The sequence below is a fragment of the Taurulus bubalis genome, assembly GCF_910589615.1.
Source record: "Taurulus bubalis genome assembly, chromosome: 15".
Taxonomy (NCBI): Eukaryota; Metazoa; Chordata; class Actinopteri; order Perciformes; family Cottidae; genus Taurulus; species Taurulus bubalis.
This window is the reverse complement of record NC_136603.1, coordinates 18,292,911-18,312,042: the sequence shown is the minus strand read 5'-3', so window position 1 is coordinate 18,312,042 and position 19,132 is coordinate 18,292,911. Positions and strand designations below refer to the sequence as shown.

Genomic DNA, 19,132 nt, shown 5'->3' with positions numbered 1-19,132 from the left:
TGGCAGTGTACAGTGTTTATCAGAGCCAGGCCACCACTTCTGTGTCTGACAGGTGAAGCCAGTGTGGGACTGTCTTGAACTTGAGTTCTTTTTAATGGCCTTCAGAGGGCGACTCGGTCTGATTGTACAGACGTTTTAAAGAATGTCATACTGTTCCCAATTACGCAAAAATTAAACATGAGTTTATTGTCCCGATCGTCTTCTTCAATACAGGACGATGTGCATTTAGTAAAGTATTGTCCCAATTACAGTACAATAGCTGATGGAGCAGGGTATGCTTTAGCGAGCTGGCTTACTGGTGGTCGTTGTCCCGTCTAGGAGTTGTCCATGATTTTGCCTTAGAACCATAAGCCGTTTACAGTTAGCTTTCAGTTCTTAAAAAGTTAGGTGCAACATTTTGTTCAGCTAAAAATTGACTTACTCAGCTTTCAGTTGTACTTCTTGCTTCACCTTCTTGTGCCACTTGCAAAACCAAGATGACGACGGCCAAAATGACCAAAGTGAGGTTTCTAAACTGCCCTCCAAAGACCAGTCGATGAGAGCGGAGTTTACGGCTATGGAAAACTATAATGTTGTGTGAAAGATGTCGAAACATCATTATTTTTCAGAATACAATTATAATTTTGCACTTTTCAATGTTTCTTTTTGACTGTTGCAATATTAACGGTTTTAAGTCTTGAGTCACTCCCACCAACGGTTAAAAAGAGGAAGGAAAGGAAAAAAAGGACAAAACAGCCTACAGTTCATTTATAGCGGACATTCGTCTTCCTGAAATGACGGTTCAGCAGATATATGCAACAGGCTTCACATCTCCATGGCTAATGACATAGAGTAGAGCTTGGAGAAAAAATGACTATAGTACTGTTGGGTCTTTTTGTGCCTGATTTCATTGAGGAGTGTAATTAGTTTTCTCCAGATTCCTGGTGGATGGAGACAAAAGATGAATTACAGAAACAGTTAAATAAAAAAATAAGTTAATACATTAATTCCCCCAGTACGGCCTCACCGCAGACATAACATGACCTTTTCGAGCTGTCTGCAGAGCAAGTGTGCAGCTCCGCAGTGACAAGATGGACACTAGCCGGAGACACCTTTCTGTACCTTGTGATATTGCAAGGCTTGTCTCTTTTAATTAGCCTCCTGGTGTAGATTCAGCAAAAAAGGCCAGTTCATGACCTATTGAGTTTTCCTCTTGGACAGTTTGAAGGAAAATTGATTTCAGTGTGATGTGCTCCTTCTTTTAAATTAATGTCAATGCACTTTGCCTTCCAACAACTAACAGCTTCATACATAGTTTACACTGAGATGTGAACACGTACAGTAAAGTGTCAAGAGTTCAGTCTATCCAGTGCTCCCCAGGTGACATTGCATTTTACTTATAAACATGAGCAGGCATGTAGGGTATAAAGTAGCCAGCTTACTCTATATATATATATATATATATATATATATATATATATATATATATATATATATATATATATATACATATATATATATATATATAAAAAGCCTACAATGTCTATGGGCGCCAGCTGATTTGACCCTTTATTGCATTACATATTTGGCGTTGACATTGATAAATGGAACAGGACAGTGCTCTTGAAGTTGAGCCACAAAAATAGATTGCAAAGTAAAAGAAGAAAAAGGAGAACTGCTAAAGGCATGTTATTGGCAAATCACATCATTTAAAATGAAATACAGTAAACCCAGGATTGTAAACGTATTTCATACCTGCTTTATAAGGCTTCCAATCAAAAAGGCAGGTTCAATGTCAGTCAATTCAACTCAAATTTAGCTTGAGCTGCTAATGCAGTCAAGATTGTCCAGTAGCGGATGGAAGTGATTGCATTCACTCTTGGCTGTAGTCATCGTAGGGTTTGTGCAGTAAATGTAGTGCGGGGACGTTTCCGGGCAACGCCAACCTAAACGACATCACTGGTACCACGCGTTACTACTTTGCTTCACTGGCGGCGTGGGACCCAAATTGTGGGGAGGCGTCGAATCTCAATGCAAGTCCTCTGAGATGCTTCTCAGTGAGATGCACATTCCTGCTTCTCCACCCACTCCCCGCTCCCACACGATCCGAGCGAGGCCTGAAATAATTGGACCCCGAACTTGTGCAAATGTGTTAACCATAAGGACGGTAAACATTAGCGTCTGAAGTAGTTGGTCGCGAGATGAAAGTGCTTGAAATCATCTTTTGTAGTGTCAAACTGGATTTTTCTCCTTGTAAATTGTGTTGCTCAACATAAAATAAAAAAAAATAAAGTATGAATCCGTAGCCTAGTTACTAAACAAAGTCTGAAATGATGACTCATTTGGTGTTGTTTGACAGTCGACCTAGATGCGTTTGTATTGAACATGCACTGTAATAGAGGAAACCGCACAGTCAGACCCTGGATATACAAAGACACATTAGTGAGAAAAAAAAGTGATGATATCAATCATAGCTTTAAAAGTCTTCGCTTTACAATGAAGCAGTTTTTCCCCTTTACTTTTTCCTTCATCCTGAGCTTCATCAGTTTCTGTGCAGCATCAAGGGCCCCACTTTCCCAGAAAGGGTTTGGGCCACTTCCCTTACCCCACACCAGCTGTTAATACAAGACGCAAACATGGAATGATACTGTGAAAAGAAAAACTCTCGGAAAATAAAGTGAACAGAACAGCCCGAATCCTGTGGCCCTCCCAGTTTTAAATGCTCTCAGGCAGAAACCAAAAGGTCTGCCGGCCAGCACAAACACTCAAGGCCCTGACCAAGCGAAATCTCTAACCAGAAACCATGTAAAGAACAATAAACGTATTCCACTCATTTGTACAACCGTTTCAAATTGCCCGCACAAGTGTGTGTCACCGTCTTTGTCTTTTTAAAGAAATGCTGATTATTTCCCAAACAGAGACTCTCTGAAGCCAGAGGTGCAACATGCCACACACACACACAACAAAGTTTGACAGCAGCTCTTTGAAGTCCGTGTGCAAAATGCAAAGCGTGCTCGTCACTCACGTCTTCACATCAATGCTAACACAGTCATGAATTAATCTGGGTCGTCATATCTGGATGAATGTCTCCATTGTTGTGGAACGAGCTTGAGGCCAATATTTTAAATTCCTCTTTCGCTTGAGCTGGGCTTCTGCAACATTTTTATGAAGACATGTGAGCCGTCTGTATAATGTAGTTATAATGTTAATAACATCCTTTTCACCATTACCACAAATGTGTTCTTCTGTAGTGTCACGTTGTTGAAAATGCCCATGCATTATTTTTTGGACTTCCAAAAGCAGTCAGTTGCCCTTCCTCCAGTAGTTTTTTTGTGAAGCCAATGAGGAAGTGCCCTCCACTTGCATTCATTCCGATGATGACCAAAAATGGGTGATTCGTCTGATTGTATAGACGTGCTGCAGGAGTCCTAAAACCCAGACTTTGAATGTTTTGGTTTTGGTTAGATGCCTGAAATATGTTCTGTGGTTAACACAAGCTTAACATATTTTGAGGTTTAGTTCTACGACGTAGAATACGTCAGTAAAATACCCCTCACCTTTGTTTTTAAGCTATCACGTGTGTCTTATGGTCGGGAAGGTGTGTGTGTGTGTTGTTGTTGTTTTTTTCTTGAACTTTGACCCTTTCACAATGTGTTTTTTCTTAAAAGTTAACTGTAGCCTCTTTGGTGGCCTGAAAAAATCATTATTCAGCATTTGGTTGTACTTGGCTCCACACTCCCGTATCACTTCTGGTTCCAAAAAAACCCCAAATGGTGACGGTCGAAAACCAAGATACCTAAATGTAGGCTTCAAACCCACAGTCCACAAACCGATGGGTTAAGTCACGGTGAATACGTTCACTTCTTATTTTTATTTATATATACACACACACACACAGTCTGTGTGACTAACGCAGTGTCATATGTACAGTTTCTCTATTAGACCCCAAGGAAACCAGCCTGACCCGCCTAATGGTTTGTTAGACAGGACCATGTGTTAAGCAGTCGTTGGAAATGGGCAGGCTTTCAAAAAGTAGGTGGCAGGTGATTGGATGGACTATCTGTCAATCAAACTCTTATGTAGTCAATTGGGATAAGAGCAAAAGAAACGATTTTCCTTCAGTGTCGTATAACTGATGCTGTCTACACAAACTTGTTGTTGAGTTGTGTTGAACGGACAGTGGCCCCTCTGTATCATATCGCGCACACCTGAGCCTGATTGGTCCGTGCTCCGGCTCAATGGCCACCAGCTCATTACTCAAAGCCTGATTGAGTTTTGTGGGATATGTTTTTCCTCCAATCTCATGACACCCCGAGGATCCGGCTATCGGAAATTAGTTTTTTAGATGTGGAGATAAAAAACTAAAAGCTGCACAGCTCTTTTCAATGTTGTCAATAAGCAGAGAAATCGGGCTTCACATTCAGGTGTTTTTCTGCCCCCCCCCCTCCGGTCTTCACTTTGATGGTTTCCCCGGACCAAGTCATCTCTTATGTGATAAAATGAGGACCGTCGAGTGTCAGATTTGAAAGTGGTTTCACAACATTTTTGAGGCACTTTGGAGCGCTGAAGGTTTCTGGAGCGCTGTGCAAAAGGAAAGGGTATCATTACTTTGACATCATCCCACAGGGGGGCTTTCAAGGCTTTTTGACGGAGAAGTGTTTTGACTTTTTACTCCATGATGTTTTGGCCAAGCCGCTGGTTTGATTGATTCCAAGATGTTGACCTAAGGCGGTGGCCAGGGGCACATGGTGGGATGATGAATCACTTACTTTCGGCGAAAGGGTCAGACTGCCACCTCTTGCATGTTGGCTTTCATAGGTCGCCTCCGCTATGCCACTGTGCATCTAGGTGGAACAGTTCCTGTGGAAAGGGGTCTCGTTGCTTTTTTTCCCCTTTTTTTTCCTCGCACAAACCTCCAAACGATTCCTTTCGGACGAACTGTGGGCGGAGGAAGTTGGGTTTGAATGTCAAGTATCATGTGTCTAGGCAAAAAAAAACTTCTTGTTGAGTTTGCAAACCCCATCGATTCTCCTTGCTGCAGTCTTTAGTGCACCACCATCTGGCCCACAGCTGAAAACTATTAAGATCGGCTGGAACTTCCTCCTCGCTATTCCTCCTCAGTTTGAAGACAAGTAAGTAGCTTTTATCTCAGCTCCGTTGTTGTTTGCATGTTTCTCTCCATAGATCTTTCTTTTTTGCTTCTTCTGTAGCGGTGTGATAAAGTATGTCAGGGCGCTGCATTTGATCTGAAGGAGCTGAAGCGCCAGGCTTTGAGAGAAACAAGTCTGGCTTTTAGATTAGACACCAAGACAGCACGGGTGATTCAACTGAAGAATTCTGGGACGAAATTTATAAACATATTGGAGTTGCGATGTCTAGTGTGCTGCGCTTAGCCAGAGCCGGGGCGAGAGCAGAGTGAAGAAAACAAAGGATCTTTGTTGATTTGCTTTTCTGAGGCATTATGTTGGGACCACAGTGCTCTGCTTCTAGTCCATGTTAAAAGCTTGCTGCCTTTTTAGCGCATATGGGTCAGATTAGTGACTGGCTGAGAGGCTTTTAAAAATGGGACGTTAACTTTGCTCTCATTTTATTTATTCTTTTTACAAACCTTCTTAAACATGAACTTTTCTCAAACCTCTGCATCTGGAGTCATTTTCATCTGCTGTCCGGGCTTGAGAGAGAGAGGACTCCACAGGGTCAAAGTAGGTCACACTCATTCCCAGAAAGAGTCTCTCCGGAGCTAAATTCCTAACATTTGAGTCACCGAAGGTGAATGGTTCGACATGGCTTTTGCTTTGCTGTTTAGAGGATGATATGCCAAGAATGTGAAGTGTTTGCTGATGCTTTACGGATTCTTCCTCTCCAAAAAGTTCAGAAACACATTTTGGACTGCATATTGTGTGTTTTTGGAAAGGGTTGTTTACCTAAATGTTACATGTTAACGGACTCTTTATGGACCGTCGGGAGACTGTGAGCCCATTTCTCATGAGTCTTACCATGTCTGCTCGTATGCACACACTCTTCTGGAGAAGAAGCGAGCCTTAACCTAACCGGGTGCTTCCACTGCAGCTGGCAAACATCGAAGGGAGACTGAGGGAGTTTGCAGCCCAGTGTTAAGTCTGTGTGTGTGTGTGTGTGTGTGTGTGTGTGCGCCTTGGGGTCGACAGTTCTCCCAAGGGGGTGCTGTTGATTCACCAGACAGGAAGCTATTAAAACAGGCCGAACACTGCCAGCTGCCAATCAAAATGAGTGACATCACAGTCAGGTGTCAGGGGAGGTGTTCGCATTACACCACAGTGTGTCACACACAAACAGAAAGGTAGCCAGGCTTTGTCCGCTGCCAGACATGTCTGCAGTGGTTGCCAAAATGAGACCAGTCTCCACTTTAAGGACTTTAAAGCGCTCACTGGCGACTTTTCAGGACGTCTTAAGCCAATGCACAGGATCGGGATTGCGGTCGGATACGGAAAGCCAGATCAGTTTCCAATCCTTTGTTTGCCGCCAACCAATTAACTCCGAGAATGCCAGCTCCAGTGGAAGTTATTTAACTTGTTTTGCAACATTCTCAAGTGTACCACACCTCTGCACTTGCTTAAAAATATATATTTGTTATGATGGATATGAAGAGAGACAGTCAAGCTCCCCTCCATACTTCCTGCCACAAAAGATTCCCAGCGATGCCTCTCTCACGCTAGATTTGATAAAAATAATAAAACGTTATGCCACTATATGAAAGACCCATTGAAGGGAAGTCAGATCTTCTCAATTCAGTGCTAATAATATCTAACTTACTTTGAAGACAAAATGCTGGTTCTCTAAAATGCTGAAGCCACGGTCATAATACTGTCAGTCCAGATACTGCAGAGCAGTTTGGTGCCGCGTCCTGGAGAATCCACCCTCCCTGTCTTGTGGTGAAATGTAAACAACAGCGGTGTCCTGGTTCATCTGCCCATGCAATGTCAACAGCAGCATGTGAGACCAGTTGAATAGGGAACACAAGTTGTCTTTTTCAGCAGAAAAGATATTCTGTTTTTGCTCGACTGAGGAATGTCCCAGTCCCCACCCTGAAGCTTGTTCCGTTTAACATTTCTCCAGCCCTTTCTGGGGCCTCTGTTGCAGTAAAATATCCCCTTACTGTGAGAAACCCACATACATTGTATATTTGTATCCGAAAACTACATCTCCTTCAATTACACACCATATAGCATTATGTGCCTTGTTATTTACTGTCTGCAGCTCAGGGGGTTTTCCTTTTATCAGCCTGTTTAATGCAAAATCAGAAACAAATGTTTTTTAAAGGATGGTTTGTTTGTTGGTCTCCAGCTCCCCTCTGCATTAAGACTATAAAGGAGAAGATTTAACTCAATAGCATCACTCCATCATGTTGCAGTGGCTCCTCACTGCTACTCAGTCAAAGCTAATGACCCATTAACCTCCCATGTTACAGAGATCGATTCGTTTTCACAATCTGCAGTTTTACCCTCATGTCTCAGCCCCAAGGACTATTGTTTGGTAATGCCTTTTATATAACAGCTTATTTTTCTCATGAATGGCGCCATTTATGTCACTCATAATTGGTGTTCGGGCAGCGTAAAAGCCACTATGCAGAGTCACTTCTTCAGAGTCTGTTGCAGGGCCGATGATGCAACATGCAAAGATTTACTGTGAGAAGCAAAACGGCTTGAGAGCACCGAGTGTCTAGAATGGGGTCTCATATGGTGCATTTCAATTTAGCATGCAAGCCAAACATGGAGAAGGCACTGCCTATCAAAATATGAGATGAACAACGGCATGCATGATTAATCTCTTTCTCTCTAAAGCTTTTGCTTTTAAACCTACCAATGTACTAGAATAGATCTCAATTTCAAATGCGAGGAGTTTAAAAATAATCAACCTAACAACAAGTGGAAGACTAAGCTTGAGATGTAAAGGTTAGTATAAATAAAGACAGAAATATCTACTTACTCTTTTTTGTTATGTGACAACCGGTACTTGATCCATTACATCTTCTAGGATGTTCATGGAGAGCTCTATCACAGTTTTCATCTTTTCAAAAAAAGTGGAGCAGTTTATCGTGGCTACAAGACGATGAGCAGGAGTTGTTTTCCACTTTTGCTGAAAATGTTTAAGAGCTCATGTCTTCCCTTGATAAATGGAAAAATACCAAATATGGAAGAATTCAATTCATTTTCTAAATTGCCCAGGCACACCTTAATTGGTTCTCAAAGACAAAGATTGATAGCTGTTGTGTGGCAGACCTTGCTGCTATTCTTTTCATGGCAAAAGAGGAGAATATTGATTGTGGAGCCGGCTGACAGCGTCCTAGTCCTGGACAGTGTGTCCTTGGAGTGACTCTGGACTACTCCACTCCTGTGGGGAATTGATGTAAAGGCCTGAAAGCGGTCAAAGCGTTGTCACATTTCAGTGATGCTGAGGAGGCGGGCAGTTTGCATTGGTAAAAGTCACAGCTCCCCCTTTTCTGTGAAGTAGCTGTGTTAATGCACTGTACCAGTGTCTCCGGTAGAGCAACAGCTGGGCTGCGCCAATAATCCAATATTAATCGCAATCAGAATTTTGGCTTCTTACAATTAAGGGATCGTGCTCAGCTGCAATATTGCTGTTTAAAACCTGTGGTCTGATCGTGGGAAACCTCGCTGTAAATCAAATCAAGCATTGCTTAAACTAACAGCCAGCACACGACAAACACGTCTGTTTGTTGTGCCTGTATAGACGTTGCCTTTTTAATTTTGCTCTCAAAATGCAGAACACAATGTATTTAACTTTTTAAAATGTAGTTTCGAAAAGTTCAAGTGAACATTCCTGCATTTTTTTCATATCGCAGATTTCATGTTCTCCAATATCCAGCGGCCCTTATGTGTACATTTGCAGAAATGTTGCACAACCTGGAAGTGAAAGCAGTGCTCTGTTCATTTCAACGGAAATATTTTCTCCATTAAAATCAATGACACAATCGTGATGAATAGTTGTGTGCTGTTAAGGGCTACCCTGCTATAACAACAGTATGTTTCAATGAGGGAAGTAAAACATGACTTTGACATTCATCTCTGTCTTTATCCAGACTAAATCACTACAAGTGGCATAATGATGGAAGACAATGTTGTTGTTTATTGTGAGATCAGTTTTTATTACTGACATCAATCTGGAGATGATGCTTCGTGAGAAAACACTCAAGGTCATCTCTCGTGACGACTGGACTTCACGGGTTTCGTGTCAGCTTCCTTGCCTTCTTGCTGTGTGCGTAGCCGGATGCGTATAGGTGACCTTGCAGCATCCTGACGGAAAGATATGCCCTGGTTCCGTTGGAAAGATTAGAAAAATAATGTGACAGAGGATCACAGCAAACAATGTTACATTTTACGGAGCCCACACTATTGAATTAGAATGACAGCCCCAGCCAGAGATGATGAGTATGATGTGGCCCAGTGGTAAACAACTGTAATGCAGATGGTCCGGGAGTTTAATGGGAACACATTCTGACAGCTCAACATTGCCTCACTCTGAGGGTGGGGATTTTTTTTTTGCAGGAAAAAAAAACAACATTAGACTGTATGTTTTTTTCTTCTACTTTCTGCCTTTTTAGATGAAGTTTGAGGTCAAAGCCATTTTTAACTCCCTTCTCCCTGCTGCTTTTCCAGGTGGAATATAAGCAGACACTCCGGAGGGACATCGGAGACGCACATTTTCCACTATGAACCGCGCCTTCAACAGGAAAAAAGGTGAGCAGAAATAACTAATGCTTATTTAGCTTATGGAGCTTGGCATTGCCTGATTTAGCTTCAATATTGCCGCAGGCTGCGCTGACTCTTTTAGACGGCTGAGAGGGGAGCACTGTTGTGTGGGACAAGCACAGATCCCTCTTTGTCTTGGAACCTTTTTTTTGCAACAACACAATACTCTTTTAGACTCTTTTCAAATGCGTTCCATTTAAATGTCAAGCATGTTTTGAGTGATATTTTGAAGTGTTGCAAGCAAGAAGTGTGAATTGAGTGTGTTTCCAGCTACTGTTTTAGTAGGAATAAACTAGTTTGGTCAGTGGTCGATGGCTGTAATCAGCCTGTGAACAGTGTAGAAGAAGTGCAGATTGCGAACAGGAATCAAAACGGGTCCGCTTGTCCATCTAACTCATGTTCGATGAAAGCGTCTTCAGGAAGTCGTTTCTAACTGTTCTTTCATGTCGGCTAGTACCGACCATGTTTCATGCTGTCTGGAGACAAAGACATATTAATGCAATGGTTCTAACACACGGTCAAGGGCCGTTGACAGCAGAGTCACGTGATTAAATGTTCCGGAAGTTTGAATTTGCCTTAAAGGCATTTAGGCACAAAAAAACCCTCAAACAAGCTTGACTTTTTTTATTTATTGCATTTTGTAGTTTCCATACAGTATATCTGATCCAATGTTTCAAATATGTGCATGAAAATACCTGAATGGAAAAATATGTATATATACATATATATATATATATATATATATATATATATACATATATATATATATATATATATATATATATATATACATATATATATATATATATATACATATATATATATATATATATATATACATATACATATGTATGAAGTAATGCCATCACCTCATATCCCTATTCCACCATTCTTTCAGTAGCGTTCCAATTGTATTAAGTAGTCATTGCAGAATTTAATGGGGCATTGGTTAGTTTACCTGTCACAAGAACTACGAATCAGCAAACAGTTGTATAATGTCCTCTGTGGCTCTGGAGGAGCATTCCCAAATGTGAAAAAATAACCCTGATAATGTCACCTATAGGTTACACTTTTGAACAGAAAGTCTGTGTTGCAAAGGAGTGTGGGGTTTATAAGATACGTTCATTCATTGGGGTCTGAAATATGTTGTCCAGTTGCCTTGTGGGAAATGTAGGATCTAGGGTTTTTGAAGCTTGACCCATACTATATACTAACAGTGCGGTTGAGTTTTGACCATTCTAGAGTATCCCTCTTTAAACCTCTGCTCACATAAATGATGCATTTGTGAAGTTTCTCGACATGCCAATGCAAAGAGATAAAAGAGGCTAAAGAACTTCATTGGACGCAGTGCCGGTTTTCTTATATGTTCATCAAGATCATGTTTTTTATCCTTGTGTGCATACATATCAAAAGGACCATAAACTCTTCACACTCGGAAGCTCCAAAACAAAAAACAAAACTTTGTGATGTTTGTAATTCTGGCCGGATGAAACGATTTTATCGGCCAGATAAAAATCATGCGCTGTGCAACTCCAAAGGCTGTTTGTCCGACACTGGTTACAATGAAACAGCCCAAACATAAAATCGCTCGTTTCCATAAAACTACACAAATACAGGTGGAATACAAACCCATCTAAACGCACGCGTCCTGCCGTGCGCTCCAGTAACCCTGAGACCGTGTGGCTGGTTCTGCAGCACTGCATTGAGTCTTGGGGGTGACCCCGCCCCAAATGCAGAGAGGAGAGGATATTTGGGACTGCGGTTTCCGAAACAGCTTGATGTGTTTCCCCACCATCTGCTCCGCTCCCTCCGGTGTGAATCAACCGACCTGAAGAAGCCTTGGACGTTGTTGGGGAAAGTGTCCTGGGCCCAGGTGGTGCATCGGGCTTTAATGATGTCTGGGTGTTATAATTCACTATTACGTTCTCCATTTCATGAGCGGAAGGATGGTGATCAGGCGGGGCAGATAGTCCCTTCTCCCCACACATTAAGTTTCCCTTTTGATTGCATATAATGGGGAATGGCTCCTCATTTTAACTAGGATTTAATTTCTGTGCATTTCAGCTGATTCCTGGGCTGTGCTCACACTGTGGGGGAATTTGGGAAAAGCTCATTACATTTTTTTAACTAGGCACAACCTTAACAATGGCTTTGGTAGCAGACTGATAATAAGGGCCCCTGCAAAACATTTTTTTAATAAAATACAACCCAAAAAAACAGTTCAACAGACGGTAAACAGCTCCCTTAATAAATTCTCCCGGATGAGCTGTCCAACTCTTTCCAACTGCGATGAGCAGAGCTCACATCTGCCATTAAAAGTGCGTTGAAGCCTTTTCACCAAGAGCAGGGCAATCTTTTCCTGACCTCCAGCGCTCACCGTGATATCCAAACGGCAACAGATGCCGGACACTTTCGGCTTCTCTCTAGATTTCATTCCTGCTACGGTTGTTACGGTTTGGCACGGTGCCAAAAAGGTCCACAATGGATCTTTCCCTCCCAGACAGACGGAGCGCAAAAGTGTGAGCAATATAGGCAAAAGAATATCTGCAAGCGTTCCCGTGTCAGCGCGGTATATTTAGCCCCTGGCATGCACGCTCCATGGACCTCGGCATTCCAGGTTCCCTGGTGCAAAACAAAGTTGTTGTTATTAAATGTCACCTCAAAGTTTTCCCCCCCACCAAGATATTTCAATGCAAAAATCTGAACAACAGACGACACAACATGAGGTTTGAATTAGAGTTTAAATTAACCGGCATCTTGAACCATTCCCCATAAAAGATTTCCACGTCGAGGAAGATGAGCAGATACGTGGCTCAATGATTGCTCCTCGGGGCCGGACTTTGAATCACATTAGAGTAGATTTAGATTGCAGCCTGGCAGATTGTTTCTTGCGTCATCATGTAATGATGTGATGCCTTTGAAGACAATTCTTTTTCTCTCCCAGTTTCTTCCCCCAAATTGGACTTCAGTGGTGGACGGAACGTTCCCTCCCAGTGGGAAATATCGTCGGATGTGCGACTTCTCGTTCGCAGCTGGCAACCTCCCACGCGGGCTGAGCGACGGTTTCCTTTGCCAGTGGTTTCACATTAGATCAATTTATTCAGTCTCTGCTGAACTCTTAATAGTTCCCAAGGAGGATAATTGCCTCGTGTTGCTGATTGCTCCCTTCCATCATCATTTGTCCATTTCTTTATTTATTTTGCGTTGATTTTGGACGAAGCCTACTGGATAGTTCCAGCTTGTCTCATTGTTTTCTTTCCCGTATTAATTTGTAATAATTACACTGACAAAGGTCCACAGAGCGGTCCAGCATGTGTCCCAAACGTCTATGTCTTTGTACCTCTCCTGACTGCCTCTGCCCGTCTTGGCTGAGAGTGAAGGCTGGCACTGACAGCAGGCTCACTCCACTGATTTACCCACCCCCTTTATCTCCGTGTCTGGCAGTGTTTTTGTGGACTTGATCACGTCTTGCAGGTAATGCCAACGGGGGGTCTTGATCATTTTTATCTCCCGTGTTTATTGCCCCGTGCTCCCGGACGTGACTTGCACTGAATAGTCGGATCAAGAGTCCCGGGGAGCCACGGAGCAGCAGTTTAGAAAACTCCTTCAACAAAAGTGAGCGCCGTACCAGCAGCGTAACCTCCTCTGAACCCCTCACAGGGATTTCACCTCTCCATTACTGGACAGTATTATTCACATTTAGTTTAGCAGGTACACCTCCCTCAAATGAATACGGTCGGATACGAGCACCCTGAATAAATCCCACCTTCGTGGAGGTTCTAATGTTTAGTTTTTCTTTAAAGAGGCCTTGATTTGACTTGCTTGGTCCCTTCGGAGTTTGTGGTCCTGTTGGTAGTCTAACCTCACTCGCATAAATAGGCACATTAAAACCTCCATAGAGGAGGATTTATTAAAAATATCAGGCTGCATTTGTGGCAGCTAGGAGTACCCAGGAGAACACAGTAGGCAGAGCGATGGTGAGCGAGCTACAGGTCCAGACCAACATTCCCCATCCAGGCAAGGAATTTAAACGAAACAGAAGGAAAGTATTATAATAATTGAGATTTAATATGCCATGATCACATGCCTGCGCTTCATTTCCCACCAACTCTCTGAAGATGCTAACACTCTCACTGTAAGTGTGTGTGGCTATTAGGGCTGCTCTGTGTTTTTGCACCGAGGCGAGTATGCAGAGAACAGGGCCGACAATAAAGATAGGGAAAACACATTAATTTTAGAAGAAGGGGTTCAATTATACTATGTATATCAATAATACAATGTTTGATATGCGTCGAGAATCACCTCCATCAGTTCTGTTCTGTTTTAGCTATGTTATTGTGGATTTATTATTATTAGTATAAATTAAATTCATAATTTGTTTGAAATGACATCCTTTTTGTTATGCATTTCCAATGCCAATTTCTTAAATCTAAAAAAATAAATAATCAATCACTGACACACAGCATATAAACTCTACAGAGCAGCTGCAGATCTTGGGCCGTAACAGTTAAGATCATGAAGCATCGACTGCATTTATAATGTCTCAATGTCCGGGTGATGTATGCAGACGGTCCGCACCTTTTTCCATTCGTCTGAGCTGCACAAGTTGGGGTTTATTATTTATTATTTATTATTTATTTGACTGCAGGTCAGGGGAACATACATCTCACAGCAGAGCTGATTGATTGAATACATATTTTACTACTGTGTCGCACCAACAGGTGGTAGCTGAAGATCAAGTCATGATCCATGACGAATGGCCGGCATATGATGTGCTGTGATTATACATTAGGCGAGGACAGTGGCCTAGATTCTCTTACAGCCGGAGCAAACCAGAGCTACTTAGGTGTTTCGCTGACACATATTTTCTCAAGTCTCTACTTATAATTACACACAGTCACGGTGAGTCTAACTTGAATTATGTGGAGTTCAACTGCAGGAGCTAAACAAAGGGCAGATGCTCCGTGTTTGTTTTTCTCACTTTTGAAGAGTGACTAATTTCGGATTCGAGATCCACTTCAACTATTGCCGCTTCGACCCCGGCCGATAAGGAATTTGTTTCGGTGCGCCTCGGCAACAAAAACTTATAATCACGCAAACGGCACGAATGGCAAAAGCCATGCAATGAATACAATAGCTTATCCAGATGGCAACTGCCCTTAAAGTGACACCTTAAAGTGACGGAGTCGTTCATACAACCAGTAAAAGCACAGAGCATGCAGATGTGAAGAGCTATTTTGGAAGCGAGAAGGGATTTCATTGAGAATGAATCAAACCTTTTCCGCCGCGTGGAGATGTGGTAAAGCTCAAAGATGCTGGGGAGTACACAGCCAATTATGTTTTAAGCTGCAGACACACAAGAAGCATAAGAAGCCAGCAGCTATATCCAAATCATAGCCGGTAAAATCAAACCAACTAAACTGATTGATCGAGCTGAGGTCGCATCTCAATTGTGATATTCCCATCATTTTACAATTAGATGTTGAGAACACACACACACTTTTTTCATTTCCTCATGATCGTGCTGGACACTATAAATACCAGTCTAGATGATGCTCTGTTCACAAATGTACCCAGCGATTATTGCACTGGCCATAAATAATGGTGTGTAATGTGATTGGAAACCAGATACAATGATGGTGGGGCGTTTTTCCCCCACGAATGTAATGAATGCACGTCTGATAGGAAGGACACTCCGGTGTAAGAAGGAGAGTTTACAGTCATTGCCTGAATGTCTGCTCTCATGCTGGTTTATAAAGCTAGATAATTAATTAGCTAGTTGTAATTGGTGATAATGACCAAAGATAAAGGTCTGCTTTGATATCAGCTTTTTTTGGGTGTGTTCATGGGTGGCGGATACATTTCTAGATATTTGTACTGTTTACATATCATGTTATGTTTCCGTCTGAATTGAATAGGATTCAGTTCAATGTGTCAGGCAGTGTATGTAGATGACAGCGCTGTTGGATGGAATTGCCTTTGATTGCTCGTGATATTTCCCCCAAAATGTACTGCATGTGTAGCAGACCGAATCTCAAGTGGCATTCTCTCAAAGGACAGACTGTCACTGCAACATTTTGCATTTCACCCCTTTTATGCTAAACAGTGGTTGACGTACGGAACCAGATGGATCTTTGTGCCCAAATGCTTCGTCTCCAAAGTAGCACCGTCCTGGTGGGACTCGGTAGACGTGTGGTGCAGGTCCTCTGAAGTTGTCTTCTGCGTGATGGAGAACTGTGCATACCCAGCATATTCATTGTGTGTCATTGATTGAGCGCTGCGGTGAATCAGACTGTTGCCGGCCCACTTCAATTGACCCCATGCACTTACAGCGCAGCACTCAAGCTCTGAAAGGTGAGAGCTGAGCTCGGAGAACGCTAGAGGAGGGTAGTCACGACACTTAACCATATGAGCTAGAAAACAATAGTGTTTGATGTAACTTTCTACACTGCTGTTGTTTTCATCAGTATTATAAATATAATAGTCTATTCATGAGATACATTGAACTTGTTTTTTACAATAGCGTGGTGCAAAATTGCAAAGAGTGACAAAGAAAGCAACCGCACAGGTGGAACAGACGTAAGACAATAAACAAAACATTGTTGCCTTTGTTTCGTCAATCCTTTGGTGAACTTGGAGGATGCAATTTCCTTCGGCAATTAGTTGCAACATGCAGCTGCTTTGGGAGCACGGCTCCTGAACTACTTCTGGTCTTTGAAAGCTTCTTGTTGGCAGATCTTTGACACATATTTTATAGTTTTTCTTGTTTTTTTTCCAGTGAAATATTATCTTTGTTTGTATGTATATGTATATATATATATATATATATATATATATATATATATATATATATATATATATATATATATAAAAATCATTCTTTAGCAAAGGACTTTAGAAAAATGGAGTACTTTCTTGGGATGCATATCTCAACGACTGTGACGAGCCGTTATCACCTGAATGCCTGATTCACAGTGGAATGTGAGATTAAGGGAATTACAGCTGTTAGCTTGTTAGATAAGGAATGTTTGTGATAAAGGTGTAACAGATCAAGCCGTCCATAAATCCACACATTACCACGGGTGTGTGCTTGACTCGTCTCTTTCCCTCGATTGCGCCACAATACAAATATGCTTTCCACTCTGAAAATAGATTGCTGATTTTGAAAAGGAACAGCACCAAGGGCAACATTTGTAGTGTTTTCAACGCGTTATTGCTTCATTTAATTTATTTTAAGATAACACAAATGTCGCAGCTTTTGTGTTATCTGCAGCTAAAGCAGATAAGAGCCGTCTCTGCACTAGAGCCTTTATGCATTGCATCGCTGAGAAATAAGCCTTTATTGTTAACTAAAGGTACACGTTGCTGCTTTTTCTTCTTCTTTCTGCTTCTCCCATGGCGATTAACGATTAAGCATTTATACCTGTCTGCTCTTTTTAATTAGAGCGAGTATCTACGGGAAGCAGCGCAGGCTCCGGTCCACAGACCTGCCAACAGATCAGAGAGAAAGAAAGAGCACCTTACACGGCCACAACCTCACTGATATTTGCAGGGTGAAATTTTGTGAAAAAGATCAGAGGGGTCGGGTGTTTTCTAAAATAGATCACAGACCAAACTGAGCCCAACGAGACGATGACACTGTTAAAGAAACATGTGGGCAGTAACTGTGAACTTTAATACAACTTTTTCTTTTCTTTTCTAACTTAAACATGGCATTCACTCTCTCGTCCTTTCCTAAAGTGGACACATATGAGATGCGATCGCACACAACAGAACTAAAGATTTAGTGTTAGTTCGACATCCCAGAATGTCGGGCTGGGCAATGAGTCAATACGATAATTCATCGTCTGAATCGCAATCACAATGTCTAAACTGATAAAAAAAAAACATCACAAACTAACTCAAATTCCTCGGACAATCCGATTGTTTTGCATTTATCTTCTCATTTAAGCGATAATTAAGCAGAGTCCGGACTCAATAGAGCAAGCTGTCCCTGCTGAAATACCCATTGACTAATAGAGCCATGGAGCCCAGAAGACAAACGCAGCATTAACTAGTAACAGTAGTTGCTGGAGTGTGTGTGTAACACGCTTGAAGGACATGTGACCTTTCACGCTGTCACACGTCCCTAACTGGCCCTGCAGGAATCGGCGGTGCACTCTCTGCCTCCGTAGCATAACACAAGTACAACGGAGCGTGACGGGGAGTCATTGTCACGTTTCAGTCCGTCAACACATTTTTTCCTCATCTTCATCCAACACCTCACAAACCCGACCGCACGGAGTGACCTCCAGACGCCGCCGCTCATCCCAGCGCCCCTTCTGGCTGGCGGCCCTTTTAGCTTTTGCACACACTGTCAGTGCGCCCGCGTAGTTGACATTTCACGCCGCGAAGTGAGAGAGAGAGAGAGAGAGAGAGAGAGGAGCCCTCCTCCTTTTAATCAGAACAGTGAACAAGAATGTCGGCCTACCTGCCGCACCGCTGTGTCATCCCTCACCACTCTCCTCCTTCCTTCCTCCCTCTCTCTCTCTCTCTCTCTCTCGGAGTTTACCGCTCATAAGCCTCCTGAGCTGCAGGAGAATAGGAGGAGATACATCATCCTTTCTATCAACTTTCATTCTCGAGTCCCACGAGGGAATTGATTGCACTTTGGTGGAGAGTGTCGCAAGGTGCGAGTGGGGATAATCTCATTTCACAGCTGTTAGGTAAACTTTAAAGGAGTACAATGGAGGTAGAGGATAGAGGCTTCCAGTGCGCCGTGCAGCGGCTGAAAAGTGAAACAAAGTTAGCGTCGTCCCGTATCCTCATCTCCTGCTGTCAAACCGATTTAAAGAGGACTTCCTTGGTTTCCTTGTGAATAATACAGGGGATTAGCAAACGTAAGCAATCACAATTAAGCAAATGCGGAGCTCCAAATTAGCACTAATTAGAATAGACTTTGAATTCATCAAGCTACTTAGCCAACAACACCGATGTAAACAAAGTCATTAGCATACCCGCGCGGAGGAAAGGCGACTCGAGTCGTTCGCGCCTCGCAAAGCGTTGATTAACGCAATCAACCTACAGGAGGCGAGAGCCCCGAAGGTCACAGTCGTGCATCTTTTGTCACAGGATTCATTAGCGGGCCGATGAGCCGTTTATGGAAAGGAAATGGATGCGTACAATCAGCGGCTGATTAGGAAATGCGGAAAAATCATCGACGACCTCTGACGCTCATTTTGCGTCGGTGTGATCTTCAAAGACTGTCCTGATACGGCACAACTACCTCCCTGTGTGTTCCTGTCACAGCTCTGACTGATCACAGAACTTTCTCCTTTTTTCATTTTGTCAGCTTTGGTTCAAAGCACAACTCTTTTGCTTATCTTTATATTCAGTATCTCTCGCCAATCATTTCATATTCGTAA

General features: G+C 42.5%; 1 protein-coding gene across 1 annotated transcript in view; it reads left to right on the top strand.

Annotated features, from left to right (window-relative positions):
- Positions 1-19,132, top strand: part of gulp1a (GULP PTB domain containing engulfment adaptor 1a) — a 42,772-nt gene that overhangs the window by 9,033 nt on the left and 14,607 nt on the right. Inside the window, exon 2 of the mRNA XM_079230652.1 lies at positions 9,636-9,716. Coding sequence (XP_079086778.1) covers positions 9,689-9,716 — 28 coding nt within the window. The 5' untranslated portion in view covers positions 9,636-9,688. The remainder of the gene's footprint in view (positions 1-9,635; positions 9,717-19,132) is intronic.